The 20,701-nt window shown below is 39.5% G+C and overlaps 2 protein-coding genes across 2 annotated transcripts; one reads left to right on the plus strand and one right to left on the minus strand.

Annotated features, from left to right (window-relative positions):
* Nucleotides 1-663: 663 nt before the first annotated feature.
* Nucleotides 664-16,209, minus strand: LOC125228651. Its single transcript, XM_048133307.1, has 11 exons — nucleotides 16,126-16,209; nucleotides 15,376-15,441; nucleotides 14,802-15,199; nucleotides 12,262-12,411; nucleotides 11,343-11,469; nucleotides 10,341-10,427; nucleotides 9,804-9,867; nucleotides 7,496-7,624; nucleotides 3,905-4,063; nucleotides 2,894-3,166; nucleotides 664-720 (listed from the first exon to the last, which is right to left on the minus strand). Exons 1-10 carry the CDS (start codon nucleotides 16,207-16,209, stop codon nucleotides 2,895-2,897), a joined length of 1,536 nt encoding a protein of 511 aa, XP_047989264.1. The 3' UTR covers nucleotides 664-720; nucleotide 2,894.
* Nucleotides 16,210-17,421: 1,212 nt separating this feature from the next.
* On the plus strand, nucleotides 17,422-20,043 carry LOC125228773 (nuclear pore complex protein Nup50). The gene is made up of 2 exons (XM_048133448.1): nucleotides 17,422-17,780; nucleotides 18,133-20,043. Exons 1-2 carry the CDS (start codon nucleotides 17,613-17,615, stop codon nucleotides 19,633-19,635), a joined length of 1,671 nt encoding a protein of 556 aa, XP_047989405.1. The 5' UTR covers nucleotides 17,422-17,612; the 3' UTR covers nucleotides 19,636-20,043.
* Nucleotides 20,044-20,701: the final 658 nt, after the last annotated feature.

A 20,701-nucleotide genomic window follows, 5' to 3' on the forward strand; every position in this document is an offset into this window, starting at 1 on the left:
ATTGAAAAGTTTTTGACGGGAGGACTTAACTCTAAGCCAGGTATTAAATATTTCTAATGCGGAACCGAATATTCGGCCGAATGTTCCACCGACGTTCGGTAACCGAATATTCGGCCGAATGTTCCGTTCGGTAACAGCTGAACCGAATAATCGGCCGAATGTTCCGTTCGGTAACAGCTGAACCGAATGTTCGGCCGAATATTCGTATTCGGCAAAGTCCGTATTCGGCCCATCTCTATCTGTGATTCGTGTAATTGCGCACGCACACAACGACAACTGGGTGATCAATGAGCTAACTACTGCGACGTCCTCCGCCGCGGCTTGTCCGCTCTCTTGTCTTATTATCTAAGGGTACCACAATATCGCTTTGCTATATGATTTATATAAAAATACAAAAACCAATTTAGACCTTATGGTAAACCACAATATGGTACCCGTAGCTTGACAACGTTACATTTTTTTAAGCACTCAAGAGACTGAAATGAACACCACTCTGTTGATTCATAAATATTCACCTATAAAGAGTTTTTATGTTATTATTATAAACATTTGGCCCTAATCATGTATAAAACTTAATACGGTACCTCATAAAGGTAAATTTCATTAATAATAGAAATATACTTACAAGTTAGCTTAAGATCTAGTAACAATATTGGCTACGCGACTGTTATACGACGAACGACACTTGACACGAACCTTTGATGTGGAAGAAAGTTTCACCTGGAAAAAAGAGAAAATAATTAATCTTGTAAATAACAAAAGTAGTCAACTAATTAAATAACTTTTTCCCCTCACTAGCTCGGAAACACGTGTTTTGTCCTTTAATACTAGCGGGTAAAAACTAGGGATGTACCGACTAGTCGCCGACTATCCGGCCACATTTGTAGTCGGCGATTAGTCGGCGACTAGTCGGCAAAAAGGGCCGATTAGTCGGCACTTTATTAGTGATAGAAAAACAGTACAAAATTAAATTATCAGCTGAAAATTATGGTTGTATTATGTAGCTATTAGTAATTCCTTTTTTTCTCAAAACAACAAATATCTTTTATCACCACAGAAATAAATTTCCTACCTAGGATTATCGACTTCATAGGTAGGATCACTACCCACTAAGCCAAGCCGGTTGTTAAAAATGGAAAATGTATATAAATATTGTCATGAACCTTTGCACATCTGTAAAAAATCATGAAAAGCGCGAACGAAGGACCCAAAATGACATTCAAAATGTGAATTTATCGAAAATTATGTTCTGGCCGACTAGTCGGCCGACTAATCGGCCACCCAAGCGCCGACTAGTCGGTAGTCGGCCTAGTCGGCCAAATCAATAGTAAAAACGCATTTTATCCACTAGTGGGTAAAGTAATTTGACCTTGAATAAAGTCAAATTAACTGCTTTAAAATTGATAAAAGTAGGTGAATCTAGTAATAAAGATGATTTACCACCTGTGGAACTACTGGAAGCAGTGATAAACGCATTTTTTGCGTTGTAGTTTCCTCGCTATAGTGAGGGGAAAAGTTTTGTGTTACACTCGGGTGCAAATGTATTTTGCTTCTCGTGTGTTAAAAAACTTGCAAGTTCAGGATTCTATTCTCGAACCACTCGCTTCGCTCGTGGTTCAACTATAGAATCCTTTCACTTGCTCGTTTTTCAATTCCACACTCGGCGTTAAAATACAACTTTGCCCCCTTGTATAACAAATAACTATTGAATGAAAGGTAAAATACATCGCCTATGGCGAGACTTTAACTCGTAGGACATTTGTGAGTGTGTTTACTAAAACGTCCCACTTTGTCGGTTACCGTTAAGGCGAAATTTAATTGTATCTTAATATGAATAAACTGACAAAGCGGCTTTACAGCAATCGACGAAGTGGGACGTTTTCCCGTGCACACTCACATTTAGTGGAATAATGCTGCACATGTTTATAATAAAAATCCTAACTTTTTATTTAATGATAATACATAAATAAAGTCTTGCAATGCAAATGTCTTTACACCTGGCGGGGGACCATCTTAGGGTTCTTATGTGTGCGCTCGGGAGTGGTATCTGCCACGTGTATCCCTTACCTTTAGATTAAAATCTTAGTCTTAAAGAACCTCTGCTGTTGGCTTCGGCCCCACGCATGTCTCCCAAAGTTCCGGGTACTCATGGTCCCCAGATAGTTATTTGTTATACAAGGGAAGTTGTATTTTAACGCCGAGTGTGGAATTGAAAAACGAGCAAGTGAAAGGATTCTATAGTTGAACAACGAGTGAAGCGAGCGAGTTTTTTAACACACGAAAAGAAATACATTTGCACCCGTGTGTAACACAAAACTTTTCCCCCTCACTATAGCGAGGAAAGTACAAGGCAAAAAAGCGTTTAAGTTCCACAGGTGGTAATTAAATCATCTTCTACACTAGATTCATCCACTTTTATCAATTTCAAAACAGAAAATTTGAGTATATTGGAGGTCAAATTACTTGTCCACTAGTGGATAAAATGCCTTTTTACCCGCTGGTATTAAAGGATAAAACACGTGTTTCCGAGCTAGGGCGGGGGAAAGACAATGAAATCAATAATAGTTTTACATGTACTCCTTAGCTGCCTATCAGTGAAATTATCTCACCTTATTCCTTATTGCTCTTGCTGACTTCACTGCCAGACTCACTGGCTAGACCTGATACTGGAGGTTTCTAAACTGGCTGATGAAATCCAGCAGTTTCTGCAAATTCCTCTAGTCTGCAGTAATATCTCACCTTCTTCTTCTTTGTTAGGGGCTATGTAAGGCTTCATAGCGCCTATGTAACTCTGCGACCAATCCTGTTCTATGTGACCGCAACCGACTACAGCTCTCGGTCAAGTACTACAAATTCAAAGACGTAGTATCTTTTTGAACTCAAGATATCTCACCTTATTCCTCATTGCTCTTGCTGACTTCACTGCCAGATTCACTGGCAGAAGTAGACCTGATACTGATGGAGGTTTCTTTAAACTGGCTGATGAAATCCAGCAGCTTCTGTAAATTCCTTTGTGTCTTGATCTGGTCAGCGAGCAGTTGCCGCTTCTCTGCGTTGTGGTCGTCCAGGTTCTCTTTGAGCGTGGCGGCGCGCGCTTCAAGTTTGCGTAGTTCGACGCATAGTTGGATGTTTTTCTCTTGGAGGCGCTTGCGTTCCGCTAGTTTATCTGAAAATGAATGTGTTATGTTAGAAAATTTGATAAATAAGATTATTTAGTTACAGGTTTCATACGGCCTAAGTGTAAGAGCTGGTTCACACTTGTCGGGTGTTGGATCTGGATATTAATACGACGTTCTGGTGGCAGATCATTTTATATGAAGATATTTACTGCCCGACACCGATTTTGTTTCGGAGCCGACAAGAAATGTCGGCCGTTTAGCCAGCAACATGTCCGGATAATAACCTAACCACAAAATTAAAATTTTGAAAAAACCCCCAACCGTGACATAGTAGACCGATTTTCATGAAACACGGCTAAGAACACTTTCGACTAAACACAGTTTTCAGACAAAAAAAAACTAAATCTAAATCGGTTCATCCGTTCGAGAGCTACGATGCCATAGACAGACATACACACAGACACATCAAACTTATAATACCCCTATCTTATAATACACATCAAACTTATAAATTTGCGTCGGGGGTTAAAAATCCTGTCGGGTCTCGCTGGCCTAAGCGTAACTGAGGCGCTATTCACACTAGTCGGGTGTCGGATCCGACACGGCGCAGTCCACAATCTTCATACCGCCGATTGAACCATTTTAAATACCGGCCCGACACTCGACATGTGAGAATGGAGGCGCCGACACCAAATTAAAATCAGGATCCGAGATAGTGGCGATGAGATGTATGTGTGAAGGGGAGGGGACGGGAGAAGGAGCGGACAGTACATGGTGTAACTGACCGCGCACGAGCTGGTGGTGGTCGCGGTCCTGGTCCCGGAGCGAGGCGCGCGCCGCGGGGTCGGGCAGCGCGGCGCCGCAGCCGCAGCGGCCGGCCGCGCCGCAGCCCGTGTGCAGCCACACGCCGCACGCACCGCACCACACCAGCAGCGACGGCACGTCTGCGAGACACAACATTTATTAAACCACAAGGTTGCGTTAATAAAATAATAGTCGGAGTCCCTCCGCGCGGAAGAAATAAAAAATAATAATAAATATTGGGGACACCTTACACCGATCCACTTAGCTCCCAAACTAAACAAAACTTGTACTATGGGTGCTAAGCGACGATATACATACTTAAATAGATAAATACATACTTAATAGATAAGATAACATCCGTGACTTAGGAACAAATATCTGTGCTCATCACACAAATAAATGCCCTTACCGGGATTCCACCCCAAGCCGCGGCTTAGCAGGCGGGGCCACTATACCGACTGAGCCAGACCGGTCGTCAAATGAAAATACGTAATGAGCAGGGAGCGTACTTTTCATGCCCATGACATTAATCTGACGTCACGCTCCGTATAGGATGATCCCAAATAGTTTTATTGTAAATTATTAATCATTAGTCGTCAATCATTTTAATCGTGTACAAATTACTTCAAATACAGTAGTCCATTTGCATGTGGCATAAATAATACCTACTTGAAATGTGAAACGTGAATAAAATTATTTGATTTGTTTTTATACATAAATTTAATTAAATAGTATTGTTAACAACACATTACAATAAATACGTAGAAAAGAGCATTCCTCTCTAACGTAAAGCACACCATCCTTCTTGCATTCATTACCATTCAAAGAAATTCATAACTTAAAATGATTATTGATTAATGACTAATAATTAATAATTTACAATAAAACAATTTGTGATCACCCTATATGGAGCGTGACGTCAAATTGATGTCATCGGCACGAAAAGTACGCTCCCTGGACTAATGAGTTTTTCAAAATTCGAGTTGGCAACACTGAGCATTAAACGTAAGTTTCACTTCAAAAATGTGTCAGACTGGAATCAGTGCTTTACCGACGGTCAGCGCGGACATTGATTGGACGTAGCAATATCAATGAAAATGTATGACGAAATACAGTACAGCGCTGATAAACTGTTACGCGCGTACAGCTACGTCGGTCGACCGACGCGCATAGAAGTTGTATATGTGCGTTCAATGCGACGCTGATCTAAGTGACGGGTGTCATAGGACTAGCGTACACAACATCGATCCTCAGTCGAACATTGAACGCTTGATCACGCCTGACGACCAGCGCGTGCGATCAGCAGCGCGTATGATACGCATTGACCGTCGGTCTAGTACTATTTCTAGGCTTAAATATAAAGAAGTTACTAAGAATGGAAGAGGATCGGGCTGCTAAGAGGGCGTATCTGGGAAGACCTGGTCCGCATATTGCATTTGCGTCAACTACTATAGGGATGACGACTAGGACTATAAAAAAAACCGGCCAAGAGCGTGTCGGGCCACGCTCAGTGTAGGGTTCCGTAGTTTTCCGTATTTTTCTCAAAAACTACTGAACCTATCAAGTTCAAAACAATTTTCCTAGAAAGTCTTTATAAAGTTCTACTTTTGTGATTTTTTTCATATTTTTTAAACATATGGTTCAAAAGTTTTAACACTTCTTTGTGTAGTTTGAAAATTTTACTCAAGCGAAAAGTGTTTTAGATTTAGATTTAAAAACACTAGTATTACAAATAAAATACCTAAGTGTACATTTTTGTTCGGTTTAATATGAGTAACTAATATTTACCTCCTCTAATTAAATTAATTATAATTGTATCCGATCGTAGTAAAGAAAATGTATTTAGTATTTAGTCTAATGACTGTAAAATTTCTGAAGTATTACCTACTGTTCATGATTTCTTTTGCTTACCTATTAGCTTACATACCTAATTTTGTTAGTATGTTAACAATCTTTATATTCAGTAATGAACCTCCAGGTCTTTTTATCCAAATTACTTAGTACCTACATTGTAGTACACCAACTCATTTTGTTTATGTGACTGTTTGTGTTCTAAATAAATTAAAATAAATTAAAAAAAAAAAAAAAAAAGTTAGAGGGGGGGGACGCACTTTTTTTCCTTTAGGAGCGATTATTTCCGAAAATATTAATATTATCAAAAAACGATCTTAGTAAACCCTTATTCATTTTTAAATACCTATCCAACAATATATCACACGTTGGGGTTGGAATGAAAAAAAAAATCAGCCCCCACTTTACATGTAGGGGGAGTACCCTAATAAAACATTTTTTTCCATTTTTTATTTTTGCACTTTGTTGGCGTGATTGATATACATATTGGTACCAAATTTCAGCTTTCTAGTACTAACGGTTACTGAGATTATCCGCGGACGGACGGACGGACGGACGGACGGACGGACGGACAGACAGACATGGCGAAACTATAAGGGTTCCTAGTTGACTACGGAACCCTAAAAACGGCATTTTGTTTAGTCCGTCAGTTAGATCGTCCAAAAATACTGGGGGCCGATTTTTGAGTCCCACTGTCACTAAAATACCGGTTGAAAACGGTGAATTGCCTATTATTTTCAGTGACAATTTTCTGAATTCGAACGCCGTGAGACTCAAAAATCGGCCCCCTGAACACATATTTTTCTTTTTATAATTAATGAAAAAATACAAAGATATAGAGCAGTTCCGGAGTGGGGGCTTGTGACGTCACTTCTAAGTTGAAATTGTACCTAGGCGTGACGTCACGCGAAACTTCAACGCACTGTACCGTCGTCATTTTTCGTTTACGGGAAAAAAAATCGTGTCTAAAATTTTTTGATAATCTAACTGACGAACTAATTAGTTTTTTTAGTCGTCTCGCCTATTGGCAGGAGGCTGCGCCGGATCGGGATAAATGGCGTGCTCTCGTTTTAGAGGCTAACATCCTCTTTAGATCGTCGAGCCATGTTAGTTAAATTTGAAGAAAATATAAACACCTTACACAGATCAACTTAGCCCCAAGCCAAGCAAAGCTTGTACTATGGGCGTTAAGCGACGATATACATACTTAAATAGATAAAGTAAACATAAATTAAGTATAATACTAGAGCAGAATAAAAAAACCGGCCAAGTGCGAGTCGGACTCGCGCACCGAGGGTTCCGTACAAACCTGCAAGGTTTACAATTATTAAAAAAAAATATTATGTGATGTAACTAAAAATTTATGGTTTTCGTAATTTTTCCTTTATCTATGCTATAAGACGTTGCTTCGTACCAAATTTCAAGATTCTGAGTTCACGGGAAGCACCCTGTAGGTTTTGATTCCCTTGCAAGTGTCGAAAATTTGCGGCATAAACGGCTGTATCTTTTGATTGCGTTGGCTTAGAAGTTTGATTTTTTCACAGCTTCAAGGGACAGTAGACCTGAGTAATTGATATAAATTTCAGCTTCATACCTCCACGCGTTCCTGAGAAAAAGGGTCTTGACAGACGGACGGACGGACAGACGGACAACAAAGTGATCCTATAAGGGTTCCGTTTTTTCCTTTTGAGGTACGGAACCCTAAAAATGACAATACTAACCATTCCTGCCGCAGGCGGTGCACACCTTCTTGGCACTGGGCGCGAACAGCGGCTCCACCGACAGCCCCGCCGGCAGCCGCGCCGCCCACGCGGGCGCGCTGTTCCCGCCGCCGCCGCCGCTCCACGCCGCTGTACCATTCAACCAAATATCATGACCGCCTGTTGTCTGCCTCTATGCACTGGTCCCACCGCGAGCTAGTAAGCTATGAGCTATCGGCTATAAAAACGAACAAAAGATAAACACTCCCGTGCAAATAAAAGAGACACAGCGATATTAACTGAGGGGGGACTGAAATCTTCTCGAGGCTGAGGCGTAGGGTTAGAGCCGGCGTAGCTTTATTTGACGTTCATATGCGCATTGTAATATGCCTACTTGAAAAATAAATATTTCATTTTCATTTAATAGCTCACCGCTGGGCGAGTAACTATAAACATCGCCGTGTCTCTTTTATTTACACGGGAGTGCTTATCCTTTGTTCGCTTTTATAGCCAATAGCTCATAATTTACTAGCTCGCGGTGGAACCAGTGCCATATTTAGGCCTGATTTAGACGGCGTGCGAACTACATGCGATTTTAGTTACATGGCGAGCTGTTGAAGTTACCTACAATTTTGCACAGCCATGAAACCGCAATGTAATAAAACTCGTATGCGAGTTCTCGTACCGTCTAAATGGGAACTTAGTCTGACGCCTGAGTGGATCAGTGGACGCTCAGAACGAGCGTTCGGCGGAGCAATAGAAGTAACGCCGTGTCTTGCGTGGGCGACGGTCGCGCGACCGTCGCCGTCGCGTCTCATACTTCCATATCGATAAGGTTTGATTTCGTATGCGTCGCATCGCCGTCGCGCGACCATCGCGCGACCGTCGCCCACGCAAGCCACGACGTTATAACGGGGCGGACGAACGTACATGCATTCTATGCAACGTCGTCAGAACACTTATATGAGCTTCAATTGTACACCCAATTTGAGCGGGCATTTAGGACATACTTATAATCATTTGTTTTGTCTCCGCTGTATCTTTATTCTGTATCTTTAGCTGAGGAGTGCCAATAGAGAGTACTATTCTTCTTCTTCTTCTTCTATCTATCTATGAAAGTCAAAGAACGACTGCACAAGGTGGGAATGTGGAGGGTAGGTGTCGGTAAACGTCCAGGAGAAATCGATCTCGAGGAGTTATGTCGAGAATGTGGAGGGAGTAGATACTACAGTCGCATCCAGAATCAAACGAAGTAAATTAACATAAAACTAGGGAACAAATCAATTTCTTTTTGTTGTTTTCAAGTACTCACACTAGGTACTATACGAGTATATCCATACTAATATTATAAATGGGAAAGTGTGTGTCTGTTTGTTTGTCCGTCTTTCACGGCAAAACGGAGCGACGGATTGACGTGATTTTTTAAGTGGAGATAGTTGTAGGGATGGAGAGTGACATAGGCTACATTTTGTCTCTTTCTAACGCGAGCGAAGCTGCGGGCAAAAGCTAGTAAATTATAAACTGAAATAGATATCATACACGAAAGAAAAAACGAAAATATTTAATAAAATAATTCGATTTGTTCCCTAGTTGCATAGATGGCAGCACCATCTCTCTAGCTATACCGCAATCCTGTAAAGGATTCGTATAGGAGGTGCAAGCACACATTGCTGGCCCTTAGAGTTGGTCAAAGGCGCCTAGCCTTATCAGAGATAACATACACAAGAAAAATTTCGTCGGGTACCACGGCGGCGGGTGGTCTAGTGGTAAAGACGTTAGCCGCGTAAGCTGAAGACCCGGGTTCGATTCCCGGCTCGGCCGCCAGTGGGTCTTGTCGTTTTTTCTTTCGTGTATTGATATATTTGATATCTATTTCAGTTTATAAATTAACATAAGTTTGACTAATATAATACCAATAAGCGGGTAAGTGAAATAACCAATCGCGTCACTGCGTCCTTTTCACACTTTGGTAAGTACCTACTACTAAGAATAGGTCGTCGAATCGACATATCGTCTACTTTGAAAAAATCTCGTATCTCACACTGCTCCTCAAAGTTAAAACGCAGTAAGTCTATATGCATTGCATACATACTTATTACATTTTTCTTTTCATTGACAGAAGATACAAGTTTTTGTTCAAAGTAGTGACGATATCTTATGAAGCGAAGTTCACGCTACGAGTAGCATTCCTCGCTCGCAGCTCCTGCGTCTCCGCAAAATGTAAACTTATATTTCTCCGTAGTTTTGTAAAATAAATCATCTTCTGTAAACATGTAAGACAACTATCTAAAGTCTCAAGAATGTCAAGCAAAAACACAAAATGACGTACCTTTCGATTCGCCTGACGAGCCAGACGGCGATTCTTCCCGTGATTCCTTGCTTTGAGTCTGGAACTACAATAATAATTTGTCAAAAAACCATATATTCCCTAAATTAAAATTAACGTTTCGAAATTCGTTAGGAATTTCACCACCCCTTTTCTTCCCGTGGGGGTCGTAGAAGTCGACTGTGGGATATAGGTTAAATTGTGGCGTAGGCGAGAGGCTGGCAACCTGTCACTGCAATGTTACAATTTGGATTTCTTTTAACCGCTTTTTGCCAAGAGTGGTACTGAAACTTAGTAGTTCATGTGCTCTGCCTACCCCTTTATGGGATACAGGCGTGATTTATATGTATGTATTAAAATTAAAATACTCTAAGAACAAATTAAATTATTTTTTACAGAAAATATTTTAATTTGTATTTTAAGTACTCACATTCAGTTCGACAAGCTAGTTCTTCTAGTAACTATTAGTTCGAGTTAGTCAGTTTAAAAATAATCATAATTTAAAAATATAAAATCAAATGAAATGTTTATATCCTTTACCTGCTGTTTTCTCAATTTGGCTGAGCGTGTTTGAGGCGGGTCGTTGTGCGATTGCAAGTAAGGGAATTGATTGTATTTCTTGCGTTTCTGAAACAAAAATAATAAATGATAATACAATAGGTATATCAGACATATTTTTTTGAATAGAGTGATTCAAGAAAAATTTTTATATGTCGATACCAGTGAGAAGCCGGATCGTTTCGCTAGTTATAAAGATCGATTACTCGTAAATGCGCAATTTTCGTTTTTAAAACAGAACACAGATAGCTATCATAAATTTATCTTTCTTTTTTTTCTTTAAAATTGGTTCAAATTTTTGTAGAGTGACGAGTAGGTAATTCCCGAAAAGTTTGTACATTTGAATCGTCTGCGATTTTGATAAAAATTAGTAGGCTGACAGAGTCCATGATGCTCGGAAACGTGATCCGAATGTACAAACTTTTCGGGAATTGCTGGACTACCCTCTGTTCCAATAGTTCATATGATTATTTGCCACCAACATAGTAAAAACTTTTGTAGGAGTAGGGCATAGCGAATGGTATCCCGCTTTGTGTGGTAGGGCACAGCACAGCGGATATCATCTCGCTCGAATCTAGAGCAGAGCCCAACTGGAGAAGTACCTCCGCCTTACAGAAGACCGCAGTCAAACAGCACTAGACCCTACTCATAGTGTTGTGTTCCTGCCAGTGAGTAAGGCTGCCAGAGCTCAACGAGGGTGCGGTGTGCTGGTAACGGAAGCACCTACGTACGGAACTAATTTGTTCCGTCTATTGTCCTTTTGAGTCGCCGGTAACCGAACCCTTCTTAGAACTAGTTCACTTCTTTTTGCTGTGTTAAGTACACAGCAAAAAGGAGTCTACAAGCTTCTAATGGGTTGGCAGCGCGCATGTGACACTCCTTGAGTTGCAGGCGCTAAGTTACGGTGACCGCTTTCCATCAGGCGAACCGTATGCTTGTTTGCCACCGTAGTATAAAAAAAAAACATAATAGAATATAACTTACGGGCAACATTTCGTAGCTCCCGTACACGAAATCGTTTCTGTTCGTGCTGGTGGTAGACCGTTTCCGACGCTCGCTCCTTTTCTTCTCAAGGACCTCCTTTTGGGCCGGAGTCACCAGGCCGATTAGTCTGTGAAAGAATAGCCGTTAAAAATAGACTTTACAGACTATCTAAGCAGTGAAATCGTGCACAATTGCACATCCGCTATTACAGCATCAGCTGCCGGCCTAAAAACGAAATTAAAAATTAAATCTCTAATAGCCTGTATTTCAATTTTGCAATAAACCCCTAGACAGAGCCCGGCTTCATGCCCCACTTATGTCGCATCTAGGGCTCATTGGTGATGTACCAGGTGGTGGAACTGAGTGCCGGCTACACAGGTTGATGATGCCTTATATCTGTGGCAGGCAGGCAGTGGTGGAGGAAAATTGTTCCAACATTTAGATGCAGCGTAGCGAAAACTACCAAAACGACAGGAATAGTGGAAGGAAGATACTTTTGTTTCTCCGGCAGACCTCTCGCCTTTCGGGCAGCGCCGTGAGCGCTTCTTCTGCTAGCTACGCCCATATCCGTAGCTGGCAGTGTTACTTCCTTCCTTCTGGACGGCCAATAAGCCTTGTAACGTAGTTTGTAAATTGCCAGAGACTTACAGTTAGCTACGGGTGGCGGCATATTGTTCCAGCATTTAGATGCAGCATAGCGAAAAGGAATAGTGGAACAAGTGAAAGTCTTGAGGACCTTAGGAGAATGATGAAATATACCAACTGGAGAAGGGTTGCCAGATATCGTCTGGAGACAAGTTGAGGAAAATAGTGGAGGAGGCCAAGACCCACAAAGGGTTATAGCGCCATCGGAAGTAAGTAAGTGGAAGGATGATACGCTCTTGTTTCGCCCGCTGACCTCTGACCTTTGGGCAGTTACCTGAGGAAGAGTTCCTGCGACACGGGCTCGCCGTGCGCGGGCAGCGGCGGCGGCGACGGCGTGGGCGACAGCTCCGCGGGCCCCGGCGGAGACTCCGACTCCGAGCGCCGCGAGCGCTCCTGCCAGCTACGCCCATGCTCAGTGTTGCCGCTGCAATACGAATATATTCTTCATTAAAAATGAAGGATTGTGTACCCAAAGGCTAAAATGGGAGGTACTAAAAACTCCGCTGTCTATCTGCCTGTCCCATCATATCCAAGAGCCCATTAACGTATGCGGAATGAAATCTGCACAAAGTTTTGATATCGTACAGAGTAAGTAAATAAATAAACTAAAATAATGTATAAATGCCAGATTAAAGTTTACATATCTGTCATTTAAACTGGTAAGTTTCATGAGTATTGGATTCCTTTTCTCGAAATGATGGTCAACCGAGAAGGACGACCTAGCGAAACTGTTTGTAATTTCTACATACCAATTTTCTGTGACCGAATGCAAAAGCCCGAGGAAAGTTTTGTAGGAAGGGTTAGAAGCTAACAGTCAATTTATAATATTTTTGCGTCCTTTTTCTTTACAAAAACTACCGCAACAAAGCGTGGTTCAAGAAAACATTACAGCATTGGCAAGTTTTCTGGGAGAGATTTGATTAAAAGAAATGTCGGCCCCCTAAGGCACAAAATCTTACAGAGAGCTCGAGACAGCATTCGAATGGGGCAGCGAAAGTGATAAAAATTATCTTGAAGACATGAGTATCGATACACATTCAAAAAAGTCTTCAAAAATAAAATAAAAAACTTTGAAAATGCTGCTACGCCGTTAAGTCAAAAAATGTAAAAAACAGCTGTTTTTGCATTTCTGGGTTTATGAATGACTAATAATATGTCGAGTAAATGGAATTTCATGACTAGAAAACTATTATTTTGAGAACACTAATGATCCTACGGACAAGAATGTGAAAAATGTCGAGCATACGAAGCTTCTTTAAAAAGTTATCACATGGAAGATAAATTTGGACCTTAAAAAATGCTAACATTGGTTTTGTCGACACCGATGGACATAAAGTATCACAAGTTCTGTTAGAAGCTTCACATTGGCGAAAACTAACTCTTTTATTTATCGATATTCAATACATAATTAAAATCACGAAAGATATCAAAAATAAACTATGTTATATTAATTTTATAAGACATTGAATTTTGTGCAGATTTCATTCCGCATACGTTACTAAGACTGCTGACTGTCCATCTATCACCAATCTATATCTCATGAGCAGTGATAGTTAGACATACATTTTCACAGATAATTTACATATTAAAAATCGAAATAAGATGTCATATATTAAAGAAAAAAAAAAAAAAAATGACGAGCACCACCAGTGGTGAAGGCCGGATTCGAACCGGCGTCTTTTAGCAATCCGGGCCAAACGCCATCACCCCTAGGCCACCTCGCCACTCCGCCCTTCACCACTTCGCGAATCCGGCCTTCACCACTGGTGGTGCTCGTCATTTTTTCTTTAACACTTTCGCTACCAAGAACCCGACTGTCGGGCACACCGCTCGTAGAAGCGTAGCCGATTACATGGGGAAACCCGTATGTAGCGAAAATGTCGTAGCGCCGCGTAGAGCCCGGTTTCGAAAGTGTTAATATATGACATCTTATTTCGATTTTTAATTTATATATAGTAGTGTGACTACATAAAAAAACACAAATCAGAATATTTGTTAAAATAATTTGATTTGTTCCCATAGTTGCGAATTTACATATTATTATATATTTCTGTTATCACTCTAAAACAAAAAATCAGAATAAAATAAATAGGTAGGAATGATACACTTCAGACATTTTTTTTTTTATAAATACATTTTAAAGGCACTTTGCTCTCTTAGGGTGCCTTAGAACAACATACCTTATACTATAGGTATGTTACATCAATGATAAATGCAATTATTTGTGATGACATCAATCTGATAATAATGACCAAATGTTACAAAAGAAACTGTGATAACATAGCAAGTAAATTTCATCAAGTACAATACTTGATACAATACTCAGAATTATTTACATACATACATATAATCACGACTATATTCCATGAAGGGGTAGGCAGAGCACACGAACTACTAAGTTTCAGTGCCACTCTTGGCAAAAAGGGGTTGAAAGAAATCCAAATTGTGACATTGCAGTGACAGGTTGCCAGCCTCTCGCCTATGTCACAATTTAACCTATATCCCACAGTTGACTTCTACGAAACCCGTATTTTTTTTGTCATATTATGCAGTAATACCACCATCCCAAATATCAACTCATCCGGCCATAAAATGAAACCTAAAATACTTTCGGCATGTGTTTAAATAGCGTTCACAAAAGGTTTAAAGTTAAAAATACTGAATCTCTAACTGCATGTTATGCAGTGAAGCAGTTAATATTATTTTAAGAATATTATGAGTAACCTAAGTATCTCTTAAATTTCATGGGACTTCATTAGTTACAAGAATAATTTGACCCAATTAGCCACTTCAAAATAATGCAGTAATACTTACATAAATGCCTCCTTGACTTTATTTAGTGCATTAGCAAAGTTATTCCTACTATCATGTACTTTGGGTATCTGCTGATAATTTCTCAAATATTTATCTTTTTCTTCCGCATCACTGTGATTAGAGTTTTCTTTCTCATTTGTGGATTTAATCTCAGTCTCTGAATCTGATATGTTTTCTTTCACATCATTATAGTTTTCCGACTTAATATGAATCTCGTTAAGTACTGAAGGTTTGAGTAATGATACAGTCCTATTTCTGCTGCGATATTGAAGCTGGTGGTCCCGTAGTTGCTGGGCTACATAGCGATTATCATTTTCAATGTTTGTCTGCTTGTTACGAGCTTTCAAGCGCTGCTGATAAAGCTCTAATTCTCTCCTTAATCTGTCTACTACCAGTTTCTGAAAGAAATTAAAGCATATTATAAGTATACAATAGGAATAAATTAATTAGGCACTTGAACTATAATGAATGAAACAAAAAAGTTAACTTATTCAATAAAGTGGCAGGAGTAAGAGTAGTTCTCATGGCAGTTTGATCAAGAACTCCACAATTTACTGTAACTAAATAAACTTACTTGAGCTTGACCAATAGCAATAATTTCATTTTCAGCTTCTTTGACTTTAGATTTCAGATGTGAATTCTGTAACAAAAATGATCATAGATTATTACATGTATTGTTAAACTTGAAGCACTCCAACGAAAATAAATAATAAAACGTAAAGCACATAACAAACAATATGTTTGAGATCTTACATTTTCATCTTCTCGAAGACGCGTAACCCAAACCTGTAAGAAATACAATTACAGGTTAATAATACTGCTTTTGCTATTCAGTATGAGTAAAGATTAATATATTTTTAAGTTTGCAACAAGTGACAACAACCGACGACTTGGCTTACCTGATGTACGCGTATCGCATTTTTCAAGTCAGACTGAGTTTTGCGAATATCTTCCTTTATTTCGTTAGACACTTCCATAGCAGTTTTCGCCGTTTCTATAATTTAAATAATCGTCACTTTTACTTTTCAACTACTTATCTCTAGTGCGACGTCAATATGTGGAACATAATTAATATTTTTAACATTTATTTTTAGACAAAAACGGTTTCCGTAAGAAATGATGCAAATAACTTTAAAAGTACTCAAAACTCACTGTAATCAGTTGCAGATATTTTTTTGTTTTGATTTTCTCTCACTTAATACAAAACCATTTATGTAAGTGAAGACCTGAAAATAACATAATAAAAATGATTTGACTTCGGCTACCTAGTACCTAATACCTATATTTCCACGGTATTGTATTCACCTACTCAACTCGAATTTACCACAGCATAGCACAAATTCAACACAGTTTGGCTGAAAGGAAACTCCGAGTAGAACGTGATAGGTTTCTCGGGTTTCTCTTTCATTATTCTTAATTGTGAAAGAGGTAGACAATGTCAGTCCATCGATTCCGTGGTTTTGTCCATAAGTAAGAAATGTAATACAACTGTAGGTAAAAGAGCCTCTTTTGTATTATATGCTATCATGGTCCTTGTCTTGACAACATAAAAGCCCCTAGAAAGAGCGAGAGAATGCATTGTTGTGTTTTTGCACCAAATCTTATATTCCATATATATAATGTTATATCATATTATTAATCGTTTATTCGAACTTAACAGTTTACATAATTAATAAATTAATGTAATTAATATTAATAAACGTTTTAAAGAGCATAGGGGCCATTACATCTATGCGGTTCGACATGCGATGTCGCGGCGCAATCGGTGTTGTCGCGCCCGGGGCGCGAGTGTGGAGTATTTGCTGGAGCGCGTTTAAGGCCCCCCAGACGGGAGACAAAACTGTTTTGTCTCCGTCGTATTTGTATGAAAAGTTGCGTCGCCTCGTGTGCGCACCTTCATACTAGCCCATAGACCGAGCGACGGAGACAAAACAGTTTTATCGCCCGTGTGCGCGGAGCCTTAGGGCCCCCACAGACGGGAGACAAAACTGTTTTGTCTCCGTCGCTCGGTCTATGGGCTAGTATGAAGTTTTGTCTCCGTCGCTCGGTCTATGGGCTAGTATGAAGGTGCGCACACGAGACGACGCAACTTTTCATACAAATACGACGAAGACAAAACAATTTTGTCTCCCGTCAGTGGGGGGCCTAAGATCGGGTCTATCCCATTTCACGAAATTCCAAAATGAGCAAAATTCAATTTGACGTGTTTAAGGCACGCCACAGACAGTCTGAAAAATTCATAATTTTAAAAAAGATTGAACTGACAGGTTGCATACAAATCTTTTTTAAGATTATGAATTTTTTCAGACTGTCTGCTGCGTGCCTTAGAAATAAATTTACTCAAAATAAAAAATGAAAAAAGTGTTTCATGCTTTTATACAGTTTCATATTAATGAAGTGGTTTTGTTTACATTTTGAATATTGTGAACTATGTGGTGAATCATGGTGAAATTTCGTGAAACGGAAAAGAACCAGGTTGGGCGCGAAAAACGCGCGTCGAATCTCAAATCCTATCGATGTAATGGGCCCTTAAAGTAGCTTGTAAATTGACTTGACGCGCGCTTTTACTTCTGATACAAAATGTCACATTTTTGACAGCTGACACTTTCTGACACACACTCACTACTCTTACTAGTCAGTTTCACTCATGCGGTTTCAATGCAGTAAAACAGCAGGATAAACTCTAAAATCTAATTCCCTGTGAATAAGTTTGATTATATTTGCTGGTTATTTCCTGTAGCGTTGCGTGGTTAAGTCATAGACCGTTTACCTGTCAGGTATTTTGTATAACGCGTTTATCTCAATAGAAAGATGTCAGCAAAGCGTTCAGCCACCACAGAGCTAAATCATGAAAACTGGGACCAAGATGATCCTGACGAACATGAAGAAATGGGCACCTTCAAACCTGCTTCTAAGGAAGCTATTGAAAAGCGTGTGATTAGGACGGCCAAGAGACGAAGTCAAAATCCTTCAGAAGGGGTAACTACATATACATTCATTGAAACATTAACATTTTGTCATCATATAACACTCATTTCTTTGATAAACATGTAATCTCATTAGAGAATTAAACAATTGGTATCATCTCTACTTGCCTTTACCTACATAAAATAATAAATAAATTGGTTTATCATGTCCCATATACCTTGAATTTTAGTTCTAATTTCTTTGTTGTTTTGCCAAAATTCGCTTTGAGTAATTTCATGATTTTTTTCACATCACATTAGCTTACATTACAAACCATATATTTTTTATGTATAACCATTAAACACCCTTTCATTGGAAGCAATATATTAGGTTAGAATAAAATGTCAATTTTAATTCATTTCAGGCGAAACAGGGCGTCTTTAGCGGTTTTGGAGGCTTTAGCAAAGCACAACCATCATCATTTGACTTCTTGGCCAATTTGACGAACGGCAGCAAACCTGTGAATGGCTCAACATCAAAAACAGACACCGCTGTTTCATCCAGTGGCTCAAATAGCAGCTTACCAACCGGGAGTCCCAGTGGGGGCTTGTTCACCCTCCCAGTGTCATCATCTTCCAGTAAAACACTTTTCAGCCCCACTTCACAGTCATCATCATTATTTGGAGGCTCAGTGTCCGCCTCGTCATCCAGCTTATTCACTGCTTCAAAAGCAGATTCAACTGTAGGAAACTTTTCTTTTAAACCACAATCCACCAAGTCAAGTGACACACCTAAAACTGAATCTGTGTCTGTAGTGTCATCCACCATGTTTGGGATACCAGCCAACAATACAGAAGCTAAAAAGTCTTTATTTTCTACAGCGCCCATATCTTCACCATTCAAGGCTCAAACAGTGTCAAGCCCAAATATTACAGCAAACTCCAGCAGCGCATCGAACACTGAGAGCAAAAGTACAGAAGATAAATCAGAAGAAAGTGACAAAAAAATGAGATACTACACCAAACTCAAAGGGTTGAATGAATCTGTGTCTGACTGGATTAAACAGCATGTAGAGAAAACACCATTGTGTATACTGTCCCCAATATTTAAAGACTATGAGAAACATCTAAAAGAGATACAAGAAGAATATCAGGGTTCCGATTCTAGTGATGTAACAAAGAAACATTCCGAGACAAACTCAAAGACTGTAGACTCTAAAGCTGAACAGCCTGCTACAAAATCTTCACCATTTACTGGCTCTAGTTCTTTATTTTCTAGTTCAAATCTTCAGAAGGCAAACTCTACGTCCCCATTTTCAACACAAAGCAGTCCTAACTCATTTGGTGAAAAAGGAATTAATATTGCTAGTAGTGCTTCGAGCCCACCAAAATCACAAGGATTTTCGTTTGGCAATAATAGCTCTCCTCAGAGCTCAAGTTTAATGACAAACTCTACTACTACAACTCCATTTTCATTTGGAGCTGGAAAGCCATTCAGCATCAGTAACTTCAACGCGCCGAAATCTACCGAAGAAGAGAAAAATGAAGATGCTGATGATGAGCCACCTAAAGTGGAGTACACACCTGTGGTTGAGAAAGACAGTGTCTATGAGAAAAAATGTAAAATATTCGTAAAAAAAGATGGCAACTTTGCCGATAGGGGTGTTGGTACGCTTTATATTAAGAAGATTGAAGAAAGTGGAAAGTATCAGTTGCTGGTGCGCGCTAACACTAACTTGGGCAATGTGATGCTGAATTTAATCTTAGCTTCTGCGATTCCTACTCAGAGGATGGGCAAGAACAATGTAATGATGGTGTGCATACCAACACCTGACACCAAACCGCCTCCAACTTCAGTACTAATAAGAGTCAAAACTTCTGAAGAAGCTGATGAACTTTTGGAAACTCTCAACAAATACAAGATGTAAACCATAATGAAACTCCCTACTCTTTTTGCATACTAATTAAGAGTACTTCCTAACGCCGTGTCTTGCGTGGGCGACGGTCGCGCGACCGTCGCCGTCGCGTCTCATACTTCCATATCGATAAGGTTTGATTTCGTATGCGTCGCATCGCCGTCGCGCGACCATCGCGCGCCCGTCGCCCACGCAAGCCACGGCGTAAAAGTTTTACTTAAGAACATGCTTTTCTTAAAGATTTAACAGTTCTGTAGAAAAAAACAGGAGGTATTGCTAATTAGTTGCTTTGGAGTTGGGATGCGTCTTAGTGGGTTTAAAATTTTAACTATTTGATATGGTAAATATAATGGTAATGCTATTATAGTATGAAATGTATGAAGTATCCCAAATGTCATTGAATGAACATCAAAAAAAGGATGTGTTTTTTAATTTACCTAACCACTCTTACAAACCATTTTACATTTTACCAATTTACATACCATTGCCGCGTTCGCTCCATACTTAGTTGGTGCGTATTGAACAAACACGGCAATGGTATGTAGATTACTGGCAAGAATCGTATTTCCCGTGTAAGTTATAAGACTAATACTGAATCAATAGGCTAGATTCCTACTCCTACATGTACCTAGTCAAATCAGCTTTTTTATGAACTGTCAAAACGATTTGCTAATATGGAATTACTATGAAATACTGAGAGTGACGTCACAGTCAATTCATTTACTTTATATCTTTCTTTTTGAATAGAAATTATGTTTATAAATAACTGCTGTCCATATTTTTCTTCTCATCAACAATCTCATGAACCGTAGTAGGTCGGATAACCACACCAAAATGGCACTTTTCTTCCCTGCTATGAGCCTATGAGGGAGCAAAGTGATACTTTTCTCTTCATGGAATTTTTATTTAATTTTTTACTTACAATATAACATTTTTATTGTATATAAATTTCCTCATAGGTGATGTGAAAAATAGTATGCGTCATGCAGTAGCCAAATTATTTCCAACTTACACCCTCTCCGTAAATATCTCATTTTGCTCCCTTGTTGCACAATCTACTATTCTATCACCATTTATT

The sequence above is a fragment of the Leguminivora glycinivorella genome, chromosome 8 (genome assembly GCF_023078275.1).
Source record: "Leguminivora glycinivorella isolate SPB_JAAS2020 chromosome 8, LegGlyc_1.1, whole genome shotgun sequence".
NCBI classification, from domain to species: Eukaryota; Metazoa; Arthropoda; class Insecta; order Lepidoptera; family Tortricidae; genus Leguminivora; species Leguminivora glycinivorella.

Coding starts and splice junctions, on each gene's coding strand:
- LOC125228651 (XM_048133307.1), bottom strand. CDS start 16,209: ATGAAAGAGAAACCCGAGAAACCTATCACGTTCTACTCGGAGTTTCCT. Junction 7,625..9,803: donor CTCGTCAGGCGAATCGAAAG/GTACGTCATTTT, acceptor TGAATGGTACAG/CGGCGTGGAGCGGCGGCGGC. Junction 4,064..7,495: donor CACCGCCTGCGGCAGGAATG/GTTAGTATTGTC, acceptor TGTGTCTCGCAG/ACGTGCCGTCGCTGCTGGTG.
- LOC125228773 (XM_048133448.1), top strand. CDS start 17,613: ATGTCAGCAAAGCGTTCAGCCACCACAGAGCTAAATCATGAAAACTGG. Junction 17,781..18,132: donor GTCAAAATCCTTCAGAAGGG/GTAACTACATAT, acceptor AATTCATTTCAG/GCGAAACAGGGCGTCTTTAG.